The sequence below is a fragment of the Mus caroli genome, unplaced genomic scaffold (genome assembly GCF_978045245.1).
Source record: "Mus caroli unplaced genomic scaffold, Mus_caroli_1 scaffold_10, whole genome shotgun sequence".
NCBI classification, from domain to species: domain Eukaryota; kingdom Metazoa; phylum Chordata; class Mammalia; order Rodentia; family Muridae; genus Mus; species Mus caroli.
In genome coordinates this window covers 69,183,443-69,208,640 of record NW_028227265.1, presented here as the reverse complement: position 1 = coordinate 69,208,640, position 25,198 = coordinate 69,183,443, and the positions used below count along the sequence as shown (strand labels likewise).

The window sequence follows — 25,198 nt, the reverse complement described above, 5'->3', positions numbered from 1 at the left end:
ACTAGAAGCCACTTCAATAGCTTCTGGTGCCAGGGTGTCAATCAATATGTCATTAAAGCCACCAAGCTACATTCTCTAAATAGTATAACTTAAAAAGGAGACTTAAGCCCAACTCCAGTAAAGACAGCTTTGTATGTGCAGGCAGTCATTCTTGTTTATCAAGGCAGGCAATATGCAGTTCTCAGTTAACCTCCTCTGGTTGATTGTGTTGGAAACCAGAGGCATGATCCCTTTTCCTTGGAGAGGTCTCTGTTCATTCACCAAACATATGCTGAGCATCCTATGTGTCAGACGCATAGCAGACCATGCAGATGAATGAGGGAGAAAGTATGATCACTATGGTATTGGCATAAGGAGACAATCTCAACATCAGTGGGACAGATTAAGAAGTTTAGAAGTAGAACCGCCCACATATGATAGTATTTGACAGGAAGGCAAGGTAATCCATTGGAGAAAGGAGAGTTTCACAGATGGTGCTAAAACAACTAGGTGTCCATATGGGGAAGTGAGCCTTAACCCATTGGAGCTCAGTAATCACTAGGCTGAATCATAGAATGCTAAAACTGGGAATGGGGTAACATGGAAATTTGGATGAGAAAGTGTCTTACTCATATTTATTGTGGCAGTTGCATACTCTCATAAAGTAGATACCTAAAATGGGTAAGGATTACTGTATGGAAATGATACTTCAGTGAGTTTGAAAATTGTTCTCAACTCCCTTGCATAATGTTCTCGGTGAGCATGAGCGAAGATGCAGACTCCTTGTTCTGGCCTACAAGGTCGGCGATCAGGGCCTCCCTTATTCTCACCCACTCGGTGGTACATCCTCATCCAGGACCTGCCGTCTGTGCCTTTCTACCCAGAGTTCTCTTCTCCCAGATCTTGGCACTGAAGGCCCTGGCTCTGTGTCACTTTCTCAGTGAAGTCTTTCCTAACTAGCTAACTCAGCACCGAGTAATCACAGTGTGTTTTTCTAAAGCTGCATCATGCATTGATATTCTTATTTTGACATGTCCATAATTCTTTTCTGCTTCTCCCAGAAGACTGTAAGCCCCACTTACCATAAACCACCATTGTTGTCTACTCTCGTATCTCCAAGACTGAGAGGAGAGGCTGCCTCTGGTGCTTGCTCAATAAATACTTTTTGAATGTGTGAAAGGGTTAGAATTCAGATTTTGTGGGCTGGGGAGAAGAGAGACAATGGAACAGCACTAAATGGTTTGGCCTGTGGAAGGCAGTTCCCTGTAGAAGGCTGTAGAAACCAGGCGGGGAGCTACAGAAAGGATGAACACACGCTGCAAAAGACCGCCTCACAACTTCTGAAAGATGATATGAAGTTGGAATTGATCCTCACTGCCACCCAGTTTCTCACGCAGTGGCAAGGATGGGAAAGTTCCAACCAATATTTTTAACTGCACTTTTGTTTTTTTTTTAATTATTTACTTATTCTTATTAGTTCTTCAAATTTTGCATATAATTTAACTTGATCTTGTTCATCCCACACACACAACTCCTCCCAGACCCACACGTTATCTATTTTTTTTTTTCTTAAAACCATCAAGATATTTTTGGCTATGCAACCTATCCACTTCAGCATGGTCAATCTATCAGGGGTTACATCCATTTATTACATTTTAAATGTTTTCTTGAGAGTGTTATATATGAGTACTCTGTGATTTTTTTTTTTTAATCATTACATCTCCTGCCTCATTTAACTTCTCCTCACAGTGAGTGGCTCCCAGGTTCATGCCTCCTCTTCTAAACTTACTATTGTCACATGCTTCTACATAATATACTGAGTCCATTTGTTGTTGTTCACATGTCCCTGTGTTTGGAGTCAACTACTAGGGACTGGGTAACCCAGCAAGAGATTAGTCCAGCTCTGCCTCCCTCAGCACCTGTGATTGCTGTAGTTCTTCATCTAGGGGTGGGGCCTCACGAAATTTACTTCATCCTTATTTTCATGCCTACTTGTGGGGTCATCTTGAAGGCCTTGTTTAGGCAACCATGTTGTTAAGATGTCATGGGTGTGGCTTCCCTGGCATGTCTAGAAGACACTTTCTCACATCAGGCATCCTGATTCTCTGGATCTTAAAATCTTTCCACTCCTTCCTCCACCATGTTCCCTGAGCCTTTGGTGTTAAGAGTTATGGCATAGATTTACTAATAACTGCTAGGTACCTCACTGACACTTATTCTCAACATTTTGACCAGTTGCATCTCTGTAGAAGTTTCTGTCTGCTGCCAAAATAAGCTGCCATGAAGAGGAGTAGGAGTTCCACTTATCTTTGGGTATAAGAATAATACGTTCGAAGTAGTTGGTTGTCCACTAGGGTTTGTTGACCTCTCCAGTCATGTGTAGACCATAAGGGTAGGGGCCATCAAAATGATTAGGCCTTGTCACTTCTCAGATGCAAATGCCAGTACTGCACCATTAGGAGTATCCTTCTGGGCTAGTCATTGTGGTTCCTGAAATGAACTCAACAGTCTGTGTCTACTGAAGCTCTAGGAAATGAGAATACACAGCCAGACCTTCACAGATACTGGGTCCCCGAGCAGAGATCATGGACCCAAGAAATAAAGCAAATTTTGAGTATTAAAATGTGTTTGCCTCTGTAATGTTAAATTTGAGGTTTATACAGAATATCCAGCCAAAGATGTCTAGTGAGAAGTTGATCACACTAACCAGAAGAAACTCGGGAAAAGGGATGAAGGAAATGGCTTTGGACACAATAGGGTTTGGATGGGAATAAAAACATTAGATGAAACCTTAAAAAGGACTAGGCATTAATAAAAGGGGAAGCAGAGCTAATGATGAACCTTAAGAATTAATGGAAGTTTAAGAAGCAAGAATGACAGAGCATCTTGGGCATAGTGGCTCATGTCTCTCCTTGGCATGCAGAAGTATGAGTATGAAGTTCAGTGCCAGTCTAGGTTATCAAGTGAGGCTCTACCTCATATAAAAACAGCATTCAGTAATAACTAAGTGTACAATCCTGGACAGAGAACCAATTGCCATGATGCTTTGGGTAGAGGAAGACAACTACTTGGCAACAAGGAGTGATGGTGGGTTTATCAAGGGCTACTGAATGAAAGAGCAAGTAAAATATAAAACATGAGAGTATAGGGGAAGGGATGGCATGTAGGCAACTGAGCTTGAGATACAAGATGCTTTCCAAAATGCAGAATAATAAGTACCGGGGGGGGGGTATGGCCTGAAGCACTGGTAGAAGAAAGATGGTCTCGGCTGTTTTAAGATAAGAATCTTAAGATTAGCGGCTTAAGACACTTGATTCTCAAGCTGGTGATGTCATAAGCATTGTGGAAAGACAATCCTAAACCCAATGAGTTCGGGTAGACTGCCAGATGTCCCCAATGCCTGGCAAGAGTCAGCGCTCATTCCTTCAATATCATAGTGATTACATGGTTGAGCAGTTTTTCCCAGCAGTGCTCTGCCTCCTGGATATAGAAGTGAGGAAGACAGTTGGCTTGATCAAGGTCATCTACAAGCTGAGTAAATGTGCCATGAAGATAAGGAGAGAAGATAATGTAGACTCTGGTCTATGTGGTTGGGTCTGAATAAAACATGAAAGTCATATAATTGGGAGAGAGACTGAGAAAACTAGGGTCCAAGAGCCCAAAGAGAAGAGAAAGATATCTGCAGAGATGGTAGATGGCAGCTAAAGGTTTATTTAGAACCTGGGAATTACATGGAACTTTAGAATTTAGAACTTGGATGCTGGGTGTGGCTAGAAGTATAGTGGATGAAATGGGAGGGGTGGAGGGGGTAAGGAAACAAGTGGAAGTTAGACCTTAGGGGTAGAAGAAGCCATCATGTTACTCTATATATCCAGATGATGTTACCCAGCCTTGGGGAAGCAGATGAAGATCAAAACCAGGGACTTCAGTGAGTAACTGTTTATCAGTTGGTAACTAACACATATGAGAGAGAGAGAGAGACGAGAGACGAGAGACGAGAGAGAGAGAGAGAGAGAGAGAGAGAGAGAGAGAGAGAGAGAGAGAGAGAGAGAGAGAGAGAGAAGAGAGAAGAGAGAATATGCCTCTGTGCAGTTCATAGAGATGGGGAAATTGGGTGAGGTATGGATGCTATCATGAGTTATGAGAACACCAGACTGATTCAAGGGAGTCCTTCCTAATGCCAGCAGAGTCGGAGCTGGGATTAGTGTTGGAAGATGTGTGCTTTGAAAAGGAAATAGGAACCCTTGGGCTGTCATGAAGATGGGGTTGGGTAGAGGGAACCTTGTAATACTCAGTGAAAAGTGGGAAAGTCAAGAAATATTATAGAATTAAGAAGAAGTAATGTAAATTAACAAGTAATATAATATTCAGGTATGGTGGTCCATGTCTATAATCCCAGCACTTAGGAGGCAGAGGCAGGAGAATTTGGAGAATTTGTCATAGCTATCTTCAGTGACATGGCAAATTTGCAACCATACTGGACTATATATATGATATCCTGTCTGAGGAACAACAACCAAAAAGACAAAAAAAAAAAGTAAGATAATATCAATTTATCATCAGGAACATAATTGTTCTTATGGTTTTAATACAGGAATGTAAATGTGTACTATTAAGATTACAGTTATATAAACTAATATTGGAGTATTAGAACATGTGTTTTAGTTAAGAAAGATAGAGGTTTATGCTTTCATTGGATTGCTATTATTTTACCAGTGTTATTTATGGAGTCAATGTTAATATTTGCATGTATATTTTTTTAAACAGATTCTTCTTGAACAAGTACCAACTCCATGGATCCAGGACAGGTTTGTCCCATGACCTGCTCTGAGCAGTGTGCGGTCTGAGAGAAGATTCCATTGGCAAACCATCTCTGGCCTTACGGAACAAGCAAAGACGATGGGTCTTCAGAAGAGCCATCTGACTGTGTGTTTACCACCTTCTGTGCCCTTCTTAATCCTAGTATCCACTCTAGCCACGGCTAAGAGTGTGACCAACAGCACTTTAAATGGCACTGATGTGGTCTTGGGCTCTGTGCCCGTAATCATTGCCAGAACTGACCATATCATAGTCAAAGAGGGGAGCAGTGCCTTGATTAATTGCAGTGCTTATGGCTTTCCTGACCTAGAGTTTAAGTGGTATAATTCTGTTGGCAAGCTGCTGAAAGAGATGGACGACGAGAAGGAGAAAGGAGGAGGTAGGCTTCCAGTTCTATTGTCATAAATTAGAAATGGGGACATAAGAGCCCATACCCTTAATGTGAGTGGTCCTCATACAAGTCACTTAAAGATTCCTTTTTGTCTTCTTGTGCAAAGGTATAAGGGAGACTGTATACTCCTAAACACTCAAAGGTATAATTGATTCATTTTTTTAATCATTCATTGACTTGGAAGTCAAAAGGCAAACACTGATGTCTTTAGAAAGAACTCTTAGAATGTTATGCTATGATGTACTCAAGACATTGTAGAGGTTAGAGAAGGATATTCCTCGAGTATATGTTCCAGACTTCTATTGCCTGTTGTAGAAATGGTTCAAACAAGCAGTAGAGCAGTGGTTTATCATTCAGTGGCAGTTCAACTTATCCACTGTGGATTTAATGACCAACTTCTTAAAGAATTGTCTGTGCAAGCTCTCAGCCACCTGCAGAGTCCATTCCATGCTCTGGGGGACCTAGCTGAGGTCAGGGAGGTAAGGAGGAGCCTGCCTGGGGCTACATAAAAGACACGTGACTTTTAATGAATGAGTTTCTCACCAGAAAATATGAATCCTCTCTCCCTGAGCCCTGAGCTTCCTTCCCCAGAGATGGCTTCACCCAGAAACAGGCTTTCTCAGCATCTAGACTATGCTCTTCTTGTGAGGAATAATTATGTTAAAATCCAAGCACACTGTGATTGATGGGAAGAATTAATCTGCTTCATTAGGGTTTTGACTAATGAAGTAGGGCATTGGGGGTGGGAGAATACAAAGACCGTTGTTCAGGAGCAGCCCTCTCCGCTCCCCCCCCCTGCCTTCTGCTTTGCCCTCCCCACTCCTTAACCCTCTAGCCAATGAACAATCCCCAGAAGAGTTTCTGCTCCAGAAAAAAAAAAAAAAGAAGAAGCTCCATATATAATCTCTTCCCCTTATATTATCTTAATTGCTCTGCAAACGGAGAAAGGCAAATGCTTTGCATCTCCTTAGGAGGTTCTTGTAATTGCACACTTCTGTGTCACAGTTATGTTCCCAGTGGAGAAGGCTGCTAGAAGTCTAACTGCCTGGGATGTGCTCCTGGATGTCACGCTACCACTGACATTGTTTTGTTTAGCCACTCCCAACTATACCATATAGCTACTTCCCTTCAATCAAAATATTACATATCGTACGTACATTTAACCTAGAGAAGGGACAGCCATTCTCCACCACTAAAATTATGCTACCATAGGAATTCTAAGGGAGAGGGAATTTTACAGATATCATAGCGATCTCTTTGCTGAAATTTTCCTGAGGTGCTGCTGTCAATCAAATTGTTGCCAGAGCCTTTACCACTGACAGTGGAGAGATGAGAAGCACCACCATTTCTTCCACAACCATAAGTCAAAAGGATGACATCACACTAGAGAAGGGAAGACAGTAGCCATGGTAACACACATGCAGGCCTCAGTAACCTTAGCAGGTCTTTATGCAGGGCTGGGCCACTCATAGGTGCGGCAGACCCTCTGGGTCCCTTTGTCTTCGTGGAACAGGTCTCTGGGGCAGGTGGGCAAAGTGTCGGCGGGTGACAGACAGACCAACACGTGAGACTGTGTAGAATCTAAATGCATTGTGTCAGGTCAAGCATCAAACGTTTTATACCAAAGAAATAACAAGAAACCAGGCAAAATACAATCCACCAAGTTACAGTGACGCAATACAAAAAGAATGTATACATCAAAAGAAGGTGGGGACCAGGCTGATGCCACAGAAGAAGGGAGCCAGGTGTAAACTAGTCTATTGTTAAACCCACAACCAGGGGTTCTGCACTAGCAGACCTTATCATGGATACTGCAATACCCCAACACCCTATTTCCTGGGTCTACAGAAGAATTTACCAACTTGCTTCTAATGTGAAGCTCGCTATACCTAGCTGTAGAGAAGATCTCTGTCTGAGTGGGATTCCCTAGCTCTATTATGGTATTCCCTTGTTTGGGTGAGAATTGCTACTGTCCTTGGTAAATATTTTGCAGACCAGCTCTGAGCTACTGGCTCCATCTTTTGTAATGCTTAATTGGTAACTGAATAGGTAACTTCCTTTCTGCATTCCTGCCAGATTTCAAGCTAGCAGGCTTCTGGGACCTTGGAACAATTGGGAGACTTAACTATAACAGAATTTAATCTTAAAAGGGATTTATAATAAAATATTAAAAGAGAGCTCTTAGATCCATACACCAGACTAACGCAGGAATAGGGTATGAGTATTGGGTAAATGAGAACGCCAAAACTCCAGGAGGTGAGCTTCCTTGAAACTCTTTTCCTCGTTGAGTAGACCCGACCAGAGGGCGTGGCACATAGGGACATCAGGATGACCAAATTGAAAGGAACAAGAACTCCAGACTGGAATTCACCTTTCACGTGAACCGTGAAGCAAATGATACCCCGTGGTATTTAAAGAGGAGTTTGGGCTCTGAGCTACCAAGTCCTAGAGAGGAAGAAACCCATGGTAACAACATAATACAGGAGCCGGAAATTCATTCGCATCATTTTGAATGTTGTTTCATAGTACTACCTACTGCTTCAGAGAAATGCACAGTGTCTTCACTGCAAAGGTCCTAGGGACCATGAAATCAGTCTCAGCCAGCAGACGCCCTGGCTTGCCTTCTTCATCAGCCTGTAAAGGTGATTGAGCTGTACTAGATGGTAGTGACATTTGTTTTAAATGCATTTTGCTTGTGGAAGCTCAAGTGGCCTATTAGAATATCCTGTCTGTAGACTCTAAGCCACCCAGTGCTTGGGAATTTGCAGTATCATTCAGCCCTCATATCTTCTCTGTAGACTTGCTGATAAATCAGCTAGCTGTTTTAAATCTCATAAAAGAAGATGGATTTTCAATTTCTCAAAAAGAACGTGCAATACCAGTACTTGATGTCCCCCGCACAGCTTTTGTAATTACAGTGCGTAATAATAGTAATTTCAGAACACAAGGCACACGGGGAAATGCAGCAAACATCACACCTAGCAAGTAGGCAGCATGTGGGAAGTGGCAGAAAGGAGAGTTCCTCAGGAGGCATTAGCACTGCCATGGAACTGGGGCAGGCTGGGAGGGCCCACAGCCTTTAATTTCTCATTATATAAATGTCCATTTTATAACACCGACATAGACTTCTGTTTTCAAGCCAGTACACTGGGGACTTAAATTGGGCAGCATTTCATTAGTAATGGAGCAAAAGGGTGATTGGATACAGAATGAAGATCGTGCTGGTATCACATTAGTAGGAGTTTATGTGCCTACAGGGGGACTGTTTAAACTAGATTAATCAAATTTGGATCATCTTCATTAACAACTTCTGCACATAAGCTCGTGTACCAAGTATATATGTAAAACTTCTAGTCCTTATGATAAACATGTAAGGGAGATGTTGCCGGTCCTCAGGGGCGCAGATGGGAAGTCAGAAGGCTGGAGAAGATACTACACAACCAGAACAAAACCAGTTGTCTTCCCTGTGGCAGACTGGAGTCTGTTTAGCCTTAAGGTCTCAACCGATGAGAAATATTGTGTGCATTTAACACAGCTAGAATGAGTGTTGGAAGAGACCCACAGAGAAGAGACAGTTTAACCACTATCATCCTAGTTAGAGTTAGGAGTTTTTGCTGTAGGGGGCATGTGTCATGCACACACAAAAGTTTTCAAAATCATTGGTCAGGTTGCTCACAGGAGCTGATTACCATTGACTTTGTGATTAGCCTGGAAAGAAACAATCTCCTATCTCATTTATGCAAAAAGAGTGATACAGCTACTCTGCATGGCGGTCCCATCTGTGCTAGGAAGAATGGGGCCATTTCCTGTCCTGACAGGAGCAGCAGCAGCTGCTTCGCTTGGCTTTCCTGACACTCCTCAGTTCATTTCCAGGAAATGAAGCAGGAAAGGATAGTGTGTAATCTCCATTTGAGAGAGTTACAGCTTGGAAGTTCACTAAAAGTGTGTTTCGGGTGGTCCACCAACTGAGTTCCAGAATTCAAACCTGCATGAGCACAGCTGGCCAGAAATGTACCACCTTCCATTTTTTTCTTTTGCTGGAGATGAGTGGAAACGGCTACATGACTGAGAAGGGTCAACTATTTCAAACATGCTAATTCTCTAACATAGGTCACCATGCTTTCTTACTGTAATGTTAACTATTTAAATTCACATTAACACCTCCATCAGAGGTGTACATAATAAAAGTAAGAAGTATTTCAAGAAAGTCTACTTATACAAGAACCTGAAAATATGCCTGACTGTTAAAGATGACAAATTCTTCCTTTAAACCCCCTTCCTTAAACATCTCCTTTCTGTGTGGATTTATTTTACATAACACTCTGTTGTTGAAATCATTCAAGAGTTTTCTTGACTAAGCAGCATAGGAGAAAACTGACCAGAACTGCCCTTGCATTGCTTCAATGTAGCCCAGAATCTTTTCATAGACTAGAAATGCCTTTTAACCAACCAGTTCTGCAAGGTGCATGTCACTCAAGTTTCAAGAGGGTAATTTCTCACTTCTCTGCTTTCTCAAGCACACACACACACACACACTCACACACACTCATATATATATACACACTCATGCATATACACACATACTCATGAACATGCTCACATACCCCCCACACTCATGCACACATACATGCACACACACACACACTCACATACCCTCATGCACACACACACATACACACCCATATAATATATATAAAAATGTACACTGTACCTAAGATATAGGGGATCAGTTCTCACTGAGTTAAATATAAATTGCCCTTTATCTTCAGTGTAAAATAAGAAATTGATCTAAAAAAATGCCACAAATTTCTCATTTAGTACATTAAATACTTGAAAATTTAAAAATACTCACTCAAAGGCATTAAACCAAGTTTTTGCAATTTAAGTGATAAGCTGTTCTACGCCCAGGTTTTCTCTTCCATAAAACAGAGAGAATCCTTTCTTTACCACCACGCTGAGTTTCAAGTATTGAATAAACACTTGTCTGTTAAATGCTTGGCACAGTACCTAAAACTCTCACACTCATATGCACACATACCTACACACACACACATATACACCAGTAATATTCATAATGTATAGTGTACATAAGATATAGCTCACAGTCAATGACAGCTGCTCTGATTGTTAATATTCTTCTCTGCCCTCACAATAATATACTTCAAGTCCTAAAATCCCCATTTCCTAATATAGTCTTTTGTGATACTAAGATTTGTTTTGGATAATTTCTCATTTTTGTCTCAGTTTTTCAACTTCATTACTTTTGAGGGGTCTGGAGAGATGGTTTAGCAGTTAAGAGTGTTGGCTGCTCTTACAGGAGAATATATTCCGTTCCTAGCATCCACACAGTGGCTGACAAACATCTGTAAGTTCGTTTCCAGAGGATCCGGTGCCTTTTGCTGGCCTCTCCATGTACCAGGCTTTCAAGAAGTACACATGCATACAACATGAAGGCAAACACTCATACTCGAAAAGCAAAGGAAGTGAACCTTCTTAAGTTTTATTTTGGGGCTGGTAGCATGGCTCAGTAGGTAAAAACACTTGCCCTACAAGCCTTGCAACTTGAGTTTGAGCCTCTGGCAACCACAGTGGAAGGAGAAAAACAGCTCCCAGATGCCCTCTCTGACCTCCACACGTGCATTTTGACACACACTAATAATAATCATATTTTTCTTAGTAAGTGCAAAACAATTAATACCCTCTTAAATGCTATTTGAAATTTCAAAATAACCATCCTGTCAGTTGAGTAGGTGAGTCATTTTTGTGTACAAACTTTTTTTTTCTTTTGTAGCTGTTACCCTTCTTCTCCTGAAGGCAAAGTATATGAAAATTGCAAAGTATATTCTGTGAAGGATAAACATTCCATGTTGATTGTTTTGTGTCTGGGTATTCAGCTGGAACCTGTTCCTACCACCATCAAGGGTCCATGTAGTCCATTCCGAGATCTACAGGGTCTCCCCAAGTCTCATAACTGGGGATCTACGGGGAGCTCCACTGTCCACATGAAATGAGCAAGGACCAAGGACGCTGCTGGAAGACCTAGGATGGGCAGAATAGGCCCCACAACAGCAGCACCCTGGGCAGAAATGCCAGGATTGAGAAGCCCTGGCCTTCCACAAGGAGACCCCCCCACACACACTCACTGAAGAAACCTTCTGAAGTAGATCTTTAAGTAAGGTCTTTAAACCTTTAATGTATTTTCCCATAACAGGGGTCAGTTAATGATACTTGGGTTCACCTTCAAGACTGGTCCATATTACAGGTTAACCTGATAAACCACCATTTGAGTGTTTCTTTAGTAAAGTTATGCTTAATTTGGGATGTAAGCCCAGACAGTTACAGTATTAGCCATGAAAGGACCCTTTCAGATCCATGTCACATAAGAATGACAGCTGAGGGAAGTCACTTTTCTGAAGCAAGCATATTGTGCTCCTGTTTTGGAAGAGCTACTCTCAAAAGAGCCTGTCACTAGCATGCATAGAATGATGTGCTTGGCCTTTCTTTTTTAAATTGACATTATCATATTAAATTGGCAAGAGAATCAGGTTTTGTTTATTTGTTTGTTTGTTTTGTTTTCTTTTGTTTTTTTCCCCTTTACCAGGATATAAAGGCAGAAGGTTCCTTTCAAATATCAATCCTCCAAGCAGAACAGAACTGCAGATTTGAAGAACAGATCCCTCCACCCTGACCTTCCTGCCTTGAAAGCAGAATGAACTAGTGTCCCAGGGTACCTCTGCTCCAAGTGACATAGGGAATGGCTTGTTAGAACTACCCCAGCGCTCTCTCTGAAGGGGACTCTTAGGAGGGTTGGGGGTGGGGGGGCGGCGGGGATAAGAGCAGCTTGTAGTGTTTGTAACCTGAGTCTTCAAGGAGCTGTCATCTGCTGCAGAAGCCCTTGGAACAGGTGCAGCCATGCAGTACTAAATTTATTTTCAATTATATTTCGAAGAGAGGCATGGGAGATCCTTTCTCCTCACCAGCCTGTTTTTCACAGTTGAAAATATGCATCACATTTATAGACACAAACACACACATTCTACGCTGATTTTTTGAAGAGTGTCAATGCAATGTGATACTCATTCAAGAGATCATTTATTTACATATTTGCATAAGTGTGCATTGGTATCCTCACCACCGGATCATTTTTGTGTATATTGGTCTTAAAAAATAGCATGCTAATTTTGTCAAATGGCCTCCTTTCAAGGCTGTGAAGCTTAAGGGTCTAAGTACCCAAAGGAGACTGGGAGCCGTTTTAACCTGTTTGCCCTACCACTGTGCAGATAGAGTCACATACCAGCTGGTTTATGAGTGTATTCAGACTGATACTGTCAGGAGAAAAACTCTTTCCTTTAAATAAGTCATCTGAGAACAATAATGCGCCTCTTTAATGCTCAGCTTCGGGAAAGGCAGGGGAGATACAGGTTTTGGAAGAGAGAAGCTGTGACCACGCAGGGGATCCTTATAGGTTGTATCCTCAACTTTCCTCGTGACTCTTGAGCTCTTAAACTCATCGATGGTGCTGATGTCCATGCAGCAGTAACTGGACCAGAGGTTGTTTGCAAACGCGTTGTATGGTTGCCATGGTGCCCTGGGTTGGGTTCCTGTTGAGTCATGATAGTCATAATTGGAGGATTCCTTGCTACTTCCAAGTTTCACTTCAACCACAGAGTTCTGTTGATCGCTTTGCCAGAAGGGCTGCTGTCCTACTGGTGTGGCATTATGATGTAACTCGTACACAAGCCAACATGCCAGGATCATGGTCCTAGGCTCATCACCTACCTGCCTTGGAACTAAGTTACAGCCTCCTCTAGAGAGAGCTGGCAGGGAAGGAAAGTTCAGGAACTATACCCCAGTCCCATAGTGTGTGTGTGTGTGTGTGTGTGTGTGTGTGTGTGTGTGTGTGTGTGTGTGTGTGTGTCAGGGGTGGGGGGATTCCAGGAGGAGATATCTTATAAGCAAGACACATTGTCTTAAAAATAATTTTTTTTCATCGCCTTGATTTTTGTTGTAGCCATTAATGTTTGCCTGTTGGTTGGGGGATATGAGGGGGGAGCTTGCCTGGTTTGATAAGTTTCAAGAGGTCTAGAAGAAGATCATAAATGCCTCCAATTATGCTTCCAAAAATTTATCCAACCAGATTAACCTACCTGAGTGTAGGTAGTGTCCTTCCACACATTCTGAGTGATGCAGTTTGCAGTTGCTGCTCACCTCTTTACTTTAGCCACACAAGTAAAAGTTAATGTTTTAAAATAGGCCTGATCCCTTTAAATTTAATTATGGTTAATTTAATCAGTCCTAGCCGGGAAACTCTGATACTATTTCTGGTCCTTATTTCTTACAAATTGCCTGTTCATATATTTTCCCTATTCTTCTTTTGAATTTTATCTTAACTTATAAGGTATTACTGATACTGTTGTTGTTATTTGGGGTCTTGTTGTGTCATTGTTGTTTTATGTTTCATAGTTGTTAGGCATTGGTCTGTCACACATTCTAGAATTTTCTCTCAGTCTGTATCTTCCTTCAACTTTTCTGTGATAAATTTTTAAGACTCAAAACCTGTTCATTTGATGGAAAAGTTGATCCATCCACATTTCCCTTTATAGCCTCTGAAATTCTTGAAAATGCCTAGAAAGGACCTCCATCCCCCAAGTTAGTCAAATTTATGTCCTCTATTAATTTCATAGTTTTAATTTCATATCCTAAGAGTGTGTGACTGGGTTTTTATTTATTACACAAATCATAGATGTGAACATTTTTTTTTTACATACTGTCTGGTCAGTTAGCCCAAAGGTCTCTCTCCACTGACATTTGAAATGCCTTCTTACTCATTCTTAAAACTCCAGCTAGTTACTTCTAATCGGGAATTTCAGACTTTCTTCTCTGACTTAATAGGGGTCAGAGATGGCATGAAATTCGGGACATAAGAGTTGAGTCAGCCTGTGGACTCACTCGAGTGAGAAAGAGAGTGGTCTAGGCAGAGAGGAATTGGGAAGAAGGTAATGTGGTCCTCTCTCTAAAATAAGAAATGTGTGTGTGCTGTGTCTGAAAAAGTTGGTTAAAATGAAACACAAAAATTGAAGGGGCCAAAGTCCTTCTGTACCGTCACTGTGTGTTACAGGCATCTGAACTCTAGCCTGTATTCCTTTCAAGCCTGTCTTCATTCAAGTCCTGCTCTGGTTTTATCCATGGTTTGTAAGCTCAGAACCTCACACCAGTGTTCTCTCTTGCTTCCTCCACATCCCCCACTGGCCCCAAGAGTCCTGGTTCCACCTGCTCCCACCTCTGCCCTCCTTCCATCTGCAGCTTGTCAGTGCACTCAGTGCTAGAGCTGTCTGTTGGAGTCCTTCCCCACGGGGACTGGATGATTTTGGTAGTCAGGATTCGTTTCTTACTCATCTTTGTATTCTTGTCATCTAGTGCCGAGCTTGTACACACACAATTTATTCAGTGGTATCCGTTGATTGAACGAGGGAGCAAGATAAGCAAGATCACCATCCTTAATGAAAATGTTAGCATCCTTGAGAAGGCCAGCACACTCCCTGAAGCCCAGCTCAAACCCCACATCTGTTAGCTCCTCTCTTTCCGAAGGAGAGGTTGTCACGGCACGTTCATTCACGTGTGAGAAATGTCTGTGTGCCTGGGAGTTCCTGGAGGAAGACAGTGACAGATTGCTAGGTGACCACAAATCTACAATAATGAATGTGTCTGTATTTTAGCCTGAAGCCTCAGAGGTGCCTGTCACTTTGCAAGGTAGCACTGGGAAGAAAAGATGATGGAGGGAAAGAATTTGGAATTTGAGGGTGGGGGTTACAACCCAATCCAGACCCCGAAAGTGAGTAAGAGAAGAAACTCATACAGTACTGGGAAAATGCTTGCCACTCCGTCTTCTGTTTGCTTTTCAGAAGGTAAGTCATCTTTAACAGCCTGCCCTTTTATTGCTGCCCAAAACATTGCCTGTAGAGCCGCCTTGGCTTCAGCTGCTGACACTTCAGGTTTTTATTTGCACTGAAGTGGCACAGCTTCATGAAAATTCAGTGCATAGCTCTGACATTCCCACCAGCTACAGTTTAAACCACCTGGCAGCAGCCTGGTGTGTGTGTCTGCTTCGTATTCATGGCACCAAAGATTTCCTGTGACAGTCACTGTGGGTATGCTTATGTCTTCCACGTTCCAGTTCTGGCAGCCAATGTTGGGACCCTTCCAGAATAGGTCTCAGGGAGGGTATTCTCATAGATGGAGGTGGATAGAAAATTATGGCACACAGACAAGGCCCACCATGGTTCCAGCTGGGGAGCTATCCTGTGGAGATGTTTCTTGACCCTGGTCCAACATGAGGGAGGAAAACCACAAAGCATCATTCATGGCATCTTTCTGGTTTGCAGGTCTCTATGTGTTAGTAGATCATGAGCAGATGATGGAAGTTAAGGTTCTGTAGAATTTTGTTTTTTTTTAATTTTTAATATTTTTATTACATATTTTCCTCAATTACATTTCCAATGCTATCCCAAAAGTCCCCCATAGCGCCCCCCACTTCCCTACCCACCCATTCCCATTCTTTTGGCCCTGGCATTCCCCTATATTGGGGCATATAAAGTTTGCAAGTCCAATGGGCCTCTCTTTCCATTGATGGCCGACTAGGTCATCTTTCGATACATATGCAGCTAGAGATAAGAGCTCCGGGGTTCTGGTTAGTACATCATGTTGTTCCAACAATAGGGTTGCAGATCCCTTTAGCTCCTTGGGTACTTTCTCTAGCTTCTCCATTGGGAGCCCTGTGATACATCCAATAGCTGACTGTGAACATCCACTCCTGTGTTTGCTAGGCCCCGGCATCGTCTCACAAGAGACAGCTATATTTGGGTCCTTTCAGCAAAATCTTGCTAGTGTATGCAATGGTGTCAGTGTTTAGAAGCTGATTATGGGATGGATCCCTGGATACGGCAGTCTCTAAATGGTCCATCCTTTCATCACAGCTACGAACTTTGTCTCTGTAACTCCTTCCCTGGGTGTTTTGTTCCCAATTCTAAGAAGGTGCACAGTGTCCACACTTTGGTCTTCATTCTTCTTGAGTTTCATGCGTTTAGCAAATTGTATCTTATATCTTGGGTATCCTAAGTTTTGGGCTAATATCCACTTATCAGTGAATACATATTGTGTGAGTTCTTTTGTGATTGTGTTACTTCACTCAAGATGATTCCCTCCAGGTCCATCCATTTGGCTAGGAATTTCATAAATTCATTCTTTTTAATAGCTGAGTAGTACTCCATTGTGTAAATGTACCATAATTTCTGTATCCATTCCTCTGTTGAGGGACATCTGGGTTCTTTCCAGCTTCTGGCTATTATAAATAGGGCTGCTATGAACATAGTGGAGCATGTGTCCTTTTTACCGGTTGGGACATCTTCTGGATATATGCCCAGGAGAGGTATTGCTGGATCCTCCGGTAGTACTATGTCCAATTTTCTGAGGAACCGCCAGACTGATTTCCAGAGTGGTTGTACAAGCTTGCAATCCCACCAACAATGGAGGAGTGTTCCTCTTTCTCCACATCCTCGCCAGCATCTGCTGTCACCTGAAGTTTTGATCTTAGCCATTCTGACTGGTGTGAGGTGGAATCTCAGGGATGTTTTGATTTGCATTTCCCTGATGATTAAGGATGTTGAACATTTTTTCAGGTGCTTCTCTGCCATTCGGTATTCCTCAGGTGAGAATTCTTTGTTCAGTTCTGAGCCCCATTTTTTAATGGGGTTATTTGACTTTCTGGAGTCCACCTTCTTGAGTTCTTTATATATATTGGATATTAGTCCCTTATCTGATTTAGGATAGGTGAAGATCCTTTCCCAATCTGTTGGTGTTTTTTTTTTTTTGTCTTATTGATGGTGTCTTTAGCCTTGCAGAAGCTTTGTAGTTTCATGAGGTCCCACTTGTCAATTCTCGATCTTACAGCACAAGCCATTACTGTTCTATTCAGGAATTTTTCCCCTGTGCCCATATCTTCAAGGCTTTTCCCCACTTTCTCCTCTATAAGTTTCAGTGTCTCTGGTTTTATGTGAAGTTCCTTGATCCACTTAGACTTGACCTTAGTACAAGGAGATAGGAATGGATCGATTCGCATTCTTCTACATGTTAACAACCAGTTGTGCCAGCACCATTTGTTGAAAATGCTGTCTTTCTTCCACTGGATGTTTTTAGCTCCCTTGTCGAAGATCAAGTGACCGTAGGTGTGTGGGCTCATTTCTGGGTCTTCAATTCTATTCCATTGGTCTATTTGTCTGTCACTATACCAGTACCATGCAGTTTTTATCACAATTGCTCTGTAGTAGAGCTTTAGGTGCGGCATGGTGATTCCACCAGAGGTTCTTTTATCCTTGAGAAGAGTTTTTGCTATCCTACGTTTTTTGTTATTCCAGATGAATTTGCAGATTGCACTTTCTAATTCGTTGAAGAATTGAGTTGGAATTTTGATGGGGATTGCATTGAATCTGTAGATTGCTTTTGGCAAGATAGCCATTTTTACAATGTTGATCCTGCCAATCCATGAGCATGGGAGATCTTTCCATCTTCTGAGATCTTCTATAATTTCTTTCTTCAGAGACTTGAAGTTTTTATTATACAGATCTTTCACTTCCTTAGTTAGAGTCACGCCAAGATATTTAATATTATTTGTGACTATTGAGAAGGGTGTTGTTTCCCTAATTTCTTTCTCAGCCTGTTTATTCTTTGTGTAGAGAAAGGCCATTGATTTGTTTGAGTTAATTTTATATCCAGCTACTTCACCGAAGCTGTTTATCAGGCTTAGGAGTTCTCTGGTGGAATTTTTAGGGTCACTTATATATACTATCATATCATCTGCAAAGAGTGATATTTTGACTTCATCTTTTCCAATTTGTATCCCTTTGATCTCCTTATGTTGTCGAATTGCTCTGGCTAGGACTTCAAGTACAATGTTGAATAGGTATGGAGAAAGTGGACAGCCTTGTCTAGTCCCTGATTTTAGAGGGATTGCTTCAAGCTTCTCACCATTTACTTTGATGTTGGCTACTGGTTTGCTGTAGATTGCTTTTATCATGTTTAGGTATGGGCCTTGAATTCCTGATCTTTCCAAGACTTTTATCATGAATGGGTGTTGGATCTTGTCAAATGCTTTTTCTGCATCTAACGAGATGACCATGTGGTTTTTGTCTTTGAGTTTGTTTATATACTGGATTACGTTGATGGATTTCCATATATTGAACCATCCCTGCATCCCTGGAATGAAACCTACTTGGTCAGGATGGATGATTGTTTTGATGTGTTCTTGGATTCGGTTAGCAAGAACTTTATTGAGGATTTTTGCATCAATATTCATAAGGGATATTCGTCTGAAGTTTTCTATCTTTGTTGGGTCTTTTTGTGGTTTAGGTATCAGAGTAATTGTGGCTTCATAGAATGAGTTGGGTAGAGTACCTTCTGTTTCTATTTTGTGGTATAGTTTGTGAAGAACTGGGATTAGATCTTCTTTGAAGGTCTGATAGAACTCTGCACTAAACCCATCTGGTCCTGGGCTTTTTTTAGTTGGGAGACTATTAATGACTGCTTGTATTTCTTTGGGGGATATAGAGCTGTTTAGATCATTAACCTGATCTTGATTCAACTTTGGTACCTGGTATCTGTCTAGGAACTTCTCCATTTCATCCAGGTTCTCCAGTTTTGTTGAGTATAGCCTTTGGTAGAAGGATCTGATGGTGTTTTGGATGTCTTCAGGATCTGTTGTTATGTCTCCTTTTTCATTTCTGATTTTGTTAATTAGGATGCTTTCCCTGTGCCCTCTAGTGAGTCTGGCTAAGGGTTTATCTATCTTGTTGATTTTCTCAAAGAACCAGCTCCTTGATTGGTTGATTCTTTGAATAGTTTTTCTTGTTTCCACTTGGTTGATTTCGCCCCTGAGTTTGATTATTTCCTGCCGTCTACTCCTCTTGGGTGAATTTGCTTCCTTTTGTTCTAGTGCTTTTAGGTATGTTGTCAAGCTCCTAATGTGTGCTCTCTCTAGTTTCCTTTTGGAGGCACTCAGAGCTATGAGTTTTCCTCTTAGAAATGCTTTCATTGCGTCCCATAAGTTTGGGTATGTTGTGGCTTCATTTTCATTGAACTCTAAAAAGTCCTTAATTTCTTTCTTTATTCCTTCCTTGACCAAGGTATCATTGAGAAGAGTGTTGTTCAGTTTCCACATGAAGGTTGGCTTTCTATTATTTATTTTGTTATTGAAGATCAGCCTTAGTCCATGGTGATCTGATAGGATGCATGGGACAATTTCAATATTTTTGTATCTGTTGAGTCCTGTTTTGTTACCAATTATGTGGTCAATTTTGGAGAAAGTACCATGAGGTGCTGAGAAGAAGGTATATCCTTTTGTTTTAGGATAGAATGTTCTGTAGATATCTGCCAGATCCATTTGATTCATAATTTCTGTTAGTTTCACTGTGTCCCTGTTTAGTTTCTGTTTCCATGATCTGTCCATTGGTGAAAGTGGTGTGTTGAAGTCTCCCACTATTATTGTATGAGGTGCAATGTGTGCTTTGAGATTTACTAAAGTTTCTTTAATGAATGTGGCTGCCTTTGTATTTGGAGCATAGATATTCAGGATTGATAGTTCCTCTTGGAGGATTTTAACTTTGATGAGTATGAAGTGTCCCTCCTTGTCTTTTTTAATGACTTTGGGTTGGAAGTCAATCTTATCAGATATTAGAATGGCTACTCCAGCTTGTTTCTTCATACCATTTGCTTGGAAAATTGTTTTCCAGCCTTTCATTCTGAGGTAGTGTCTATCTTTTTCTCTGAGATGAGTTTCCTGTAAGCAGCAAAATGTTGGGTCTTGTTTGTGTAGCCAGTTTGTTAGTCTATGTCTTTTTATCGGGGAGTTGAGTCCATTGATATTAAGAGATATTAAGGAAAAGTAATTGTTGTTTCCTGTTATTTTTGTTGTTAAAGTTGGCATTCTGTTCTTGTGGCTGTCTTCTTTTAGGTTTGTTGAGGGATTACCTTCTTGTTGTTTCTAGGGCATGGTTCCTGTCCTTGTATTGGTTTTTTTCTGTTATTATCCTTTGAAGGGCTGGATTCGTGGAGAGATAATGTGTGAATTTGGTTTTGTCGTGGAATACTTTGGTTTCTCCATCTATGTTAATTGAGAGTTTGGCTGGGTATAGTAGCCTGGGCTGGAGTTTGTGTTCTTTTAGTGTCTGTATAACATCCGTCCAGGATCTTCTGGCTTTCATAGTCTCTGGTGAAAAGTCTGGTGTAATTCTGATAGGCTTGCCTTTATATGTTACTTGGCCTTTTTCTCTTACTGCTTTTAGTATTCTATCTTTATTTAGAGCATTTGTTGTTCTGATTATTATGTGTCGGGAGGTATTTCTTTTCTGGTCCAGTCTATTTGGAGTTCTGTAGGCTTCTTGTATGTTCATGGGCATCTCTTTCTTTAGATTTGGGAAGTTTTCTTCTATAATTTTGTTGAAGATGTTTGCTGGTCCTTTGAGTTGAAAATCTTCATTCTCATCCACTCCTATTATCCGTAGGTTTGGTCTTCTCATTGTGTCCTGTATTTCTTGGATGTTTTGAGTTAGGATCTTTTTGCATTTTACATTTTCCTTGATTGTTGTGCCGATGTTCTCTATGGAATCTTCTGCACCTGAGATTCTCTCTTCCATCTCTTGTATTCTGTTGCTGATGCTCGTATCTATGGTTCCAGATTTCTTTCCTAAGGTTTCTATCTCCAGTGTTGCCTCATTTTGGGTTTTCTTTATTGTGTCTACTTCCCTTTTTAGGTCTAGTATGGTTTTGTTCATTTCCATCATCTGTTTGGATGTGTTTTCCTGTTTTTCATTAAGGACTTCTACCTGTTTGATTAGGTTATCCTGTTTTTCTTTAAGGATTTGTAACTCTTTAGCAGTGTTCTCCTGCAATTATTTAAGGGATTTTTGTGCTTCCTCTTTATTGTCTTCTACCTGTTTACCAGTGTTCCTTTGTATTTCTTTAAGTGTGTTATTAAAGTCCTTCTTGAAGTCCTCTACCATCATCAGGAGATATGCTTTTAGATACGTGTCTAGCTTTTCCGGTGTGTTGGAGTGCCCTGGACTGGGCGAAGTGGGAGTGCTGGGTTCTGATGATGGTGAGTGGTCTTGGTTTCTGTTAGTAAGATTATTACGTTTACCTTTTGCCATCTGGTAATCTCTGGGGTTAGTTGTTGTCGTTGTCACTGTTTAAAGATTGGAGCAGAAGCTGTGTTCCACTCACCAGCAGTCTCAAAATCCTGTGGCAGGGGTCGTGGGCAGTACCCCGGTGCTGGTCCAGCCGGAAGAGGCCTGTGGTCCTACTCAGGCCGGTTTTCTGCTTCCCTAACTAATGCAGTCTCAGGTCCCGCGCGCAATTGGATTGGAGCAGAAGCTGTGTTCCACTCTCCAGAATTCTTAAGATCCTGTGGCGGGTGTTTTGGGTAGCTGGCGAATGTCAGCCGACCCTGTGCCCTAGCTACCCTGGTGCTTTTCTGACCGGAAGAGGCTTGTGGCCCTATGTAGGCCGGATTTCTCTCTCCCCAACCGGAGCAGTCTCAGGTCCCGCGTGATTGGACTGGAGCAGAAGCTGTGTTCCACTCACCAGCAGTCTCAAAATCCTGTGGCGGGGGTCGTGGGTAGCTGGCGGGTGTCAGCCGACCCTGTGCTCTAGCTACCCCGGTGCTGATCCGGCTGGATGAGGCCTGTGGCCCTACTCTGGCCGGTTTCTGCTTCCCTAACTAATGCAGTCTCAGGTCCCGCGTGCAATTGGATTGGAGCAGAAGCTGTGTTCCATTCACCAGAAGTCTTAAGATCCTGTGGCGGGTGTTGTGGGTAGCTGGCGAGTGTCAGCCGACCCTGCGCCCTCGCTACCCTGGTGCTTTTCCTGTGTAGAATTTTGGAGCCTCACTGTCTAGAAAACAGTGAACTTACCAGCCAAGAGAAAGAAAGAAAAATATGTTCCAAGCCTTTAAGATCAGAGGATCAGAACTTAGCATTGGAAGGTGTGTGTGAGTGTCTGTGTATGTCTGTGTGTCTCTGTATGTCTGTGTGTCTGTGTCTGTATACATGAGTGTGTTCATATGTGAGTGTATATATCTATATGCATTCATATGTCCATGACTGTATGTGTGTGTACATGAGTGTGTGTGTGTATATATATATGTGAGTGTGTATGCATGCATTAGTGTTGGTGTGTGTGTATGTGTGTGTGTGTGTGTGCATGCATACTTGTGTATGTGTGTGTATGTGTATATAGGGTCCCAGTATTTTGACTTGCTTTATGGCCTGGTGACAAACTGTTAATCTAGATCATGTGTTCATTTTACAATATGATACATGGGCAGTACTCTAAGTGGTATTGATATTATGTGACTTCATAAAACAAACATGCTGTTGGTTTCAAGAACTAAAATGATGTGTCAGTATCCTCCTAGGTTGGAAAGGAAATAGCTGTTATTTAACTGAAGTAATAGAAGAAGACCAAACTCTTTGGGGATCACGGTATACATGTTTATAGTTGTTATGCTTTACAGTTAAATCATAATGCTCACTTCACACATATGTGTTTGGGCTTCAAAGTTTGAAGGCAAACAAGGGTCAGGAGAGATGACTTAGCAGTTCAGGGCACTTTTTGCTGTTATAGAGAGGCCAGATTTATTTCCAGCACCCACATGATACCTCATAACTATCTGAAATTCCAGCCCGATGGACCTGATTTCCTTCTCTCGCTTTCCTGCATGCACACATGGTGCATATAAACTCATATAGGTTCATTCACCTATACATACATACATACATACATACATGCATACATACATACATACATACATACATGATAGCTTTTTAAAAAGAGTAAATGAGATTTTTAAGTGTTGGATGTGTGTTATTTAAGAGACATTAGTTTAAAGAATCATAGTTCTGAGCTACAAACTATAATATATTTGTAAGCAATCATTCCCTATAATCAAGTGCAGAGAGCAACAAATCAGGGTATGTTTGGTACCAAACTATGCTCCTTTTCACAATACAAGAAGACACTCTCAAAGTGTCTGCATGTCTGAATTTAACTGCTTGGCCCAAGATTAGATAAGTGAGAGTCAATAGAAAATTTTAAGTATGTCTGGAATAAGTATAAAGGTCAAATTCGGAACATTAAAAATATACTCAGTAAAGGAAAGCATTCCTTGTAGCTGCTGTGTATGTTTGTGTTTTCTCTTCCTGTGAAAGTGAATGGAATTTCACTAAACCTATTTGAGTATGTGGAGAAAGCTACTGTTAACTTCCATCAGGCACCCCGGTCCCTAGGCTACTATCTCCTGCTTTCTCCTATCCCAAGCCCAGCTTTGTGTTTATAATAATTTCTCCACATAATGGGTGTAGAAAGGCAGTGGAGTGGGGACAACCAGATTGACCTCCTCCAATTCTGACTCTCCTCACCATCCTACATCCAACAGAAGGGAAGCAGATGATATAAGAACACTTTCCTAGGCTAGTCTCTGAAACCCAGCACCTTCATGTAGAATAAAGTGTCTATGCTGATGCCTTAGCTGCATCAGCATGGAGACTGTCATGCTATCACAGTGTTGTCTGTTCCCGCAAATTCCTAAGAAACTGAAATCACTAGACTTTCTAAGCCAGCCCTTTCTACTCTTAGGGGAAGTATACTGGCTTGATTGTTAAACTAGGTTACTTGGGGACCCCAGGAACCACCCTTTGCACATGTCCTTTCGGAAGGCAAAGAAATTTGACAGCATCTAAGTGGGGGCCTCCTGCCAGAGTCAACACAGTGGGCAACAAGGAGATGCTGTAACTCCAGGCAAGGATCTCATTGGTAAATCTAGCCTCTTTAAACATGTCCCTTGGCTTAGAAGACACCAGATCATCTGAAACCCCGTTCGGTAGTCCTTTGACCCTGGCTCTTTATGAGCTCTAGAACTTAATAGTGCTGGGGCTTGAACTTGTGAAGGCAAGGCATGGGCTCTGCCATTAGAAGTAGTTGAGCTAGTTCCAACTTCATTAGACTTTTAGTTACAAGTTAAAGCTGCTACTGTGGCGGGAAGAAGCAGTTTAGATAGATGGTAATAATAGATACTTAGAGCTGTGTTAAATGATCCCACTTTCTCTGGTTGGTTCAGAGTACAAGAGACTATTGTGAAGAACTATCTGCTCATTCCTTAAAACTCCTAAGAGTCTTAGCTTGGAGCTTCCTTGCTCTGTGGGAGACAATATGAAGTGGGTATTAGCATTTAATTACTAGCTCTGACCCAATCGCTGGAAGCCAAACCTAATGCCCTACTTCACAGAAATCTTGGGAGCTACAGGGACACAGACTCAGAACTCATTCCATCCCAGTGGATCTGGAACCTCTTTCCCAGGCTAGCATGAGGTCATATCTACCAAAACGCCTTCTTACCAGACTTATCATCACTCTGATGGGCTTCATTTATTTTCAAGGCTAAAACTAATTGATGTGAATTCATATTTGACCTCTGAATCTTCACTGACTGCTTATAACCCTAAACAGTATAGATAATTCACTGTGAATTCTCAAAATGAATGATATAAATTATGTTTAATTAACTGAGGTCATAGAAGGATGATATCAATCCCAAATATAAGTTGCCCAAGCAAATAATTATAACTCAATTGATTCTCTCCAGGTTTTATGTTGAACCTAAAATGTTTTCCATTCCAAGAGGCCTTGGCCTCTCCCATGAAGTGTGTTCAGTGAAGATCTGCTCACAGTCAAGGTAGAAAGGTTGATGGTACCTTAAAGAACTCTTTCCTAAGAACACTTCATTTTCTACATTATTTATCTTATTTACCACCAAGATTTGGAATTCTATAGTTTGTAGTTAGCAATGTAACCTTGTCTACTAAGGAAGTCCCACTCCTTAGGAGACTTTGCATCTGGTAGGCTGCCCAAACTCCAGGGAATGTCCCCACACCCATTACAGACAGCATAATTGGAATGAGGGGATTA

General features: G+C 41.6%; 1 protein-coding gene across 2 annotated transcripts in view; it reads left to right on the top strand.

The window, feature by feature from the left end:
* Window positions 1-25,198, top strand: part of Mfap3l (microfibril associated protein 3 like) — a 49,787-nt gene that overhangs the window by 18,480 nt on the left and 6,109 nt on the right. The window contains exons 1-2 of one of the 2 annotated variants that reach the window (XM_021170846.3): window positions 3,780-3,907; window positions 4,747-5,176. In XM_021170846.3, coding sequence (XP_021026505.1) covers window positions 4,879-5,176 — 298 coding nt within the window. In that variant the 5' untranslated portion in view covers window positions 3,780-3,907; window positions 4,747-4,878. Of the gene's footprint in view, window positions 1-3,779; window positions 3,908-4,746; window positions 5,177-25,198 lie in introns of those variants that run through there. The other variant, XM_021170847.3, reaches the window with a different exon arrangement.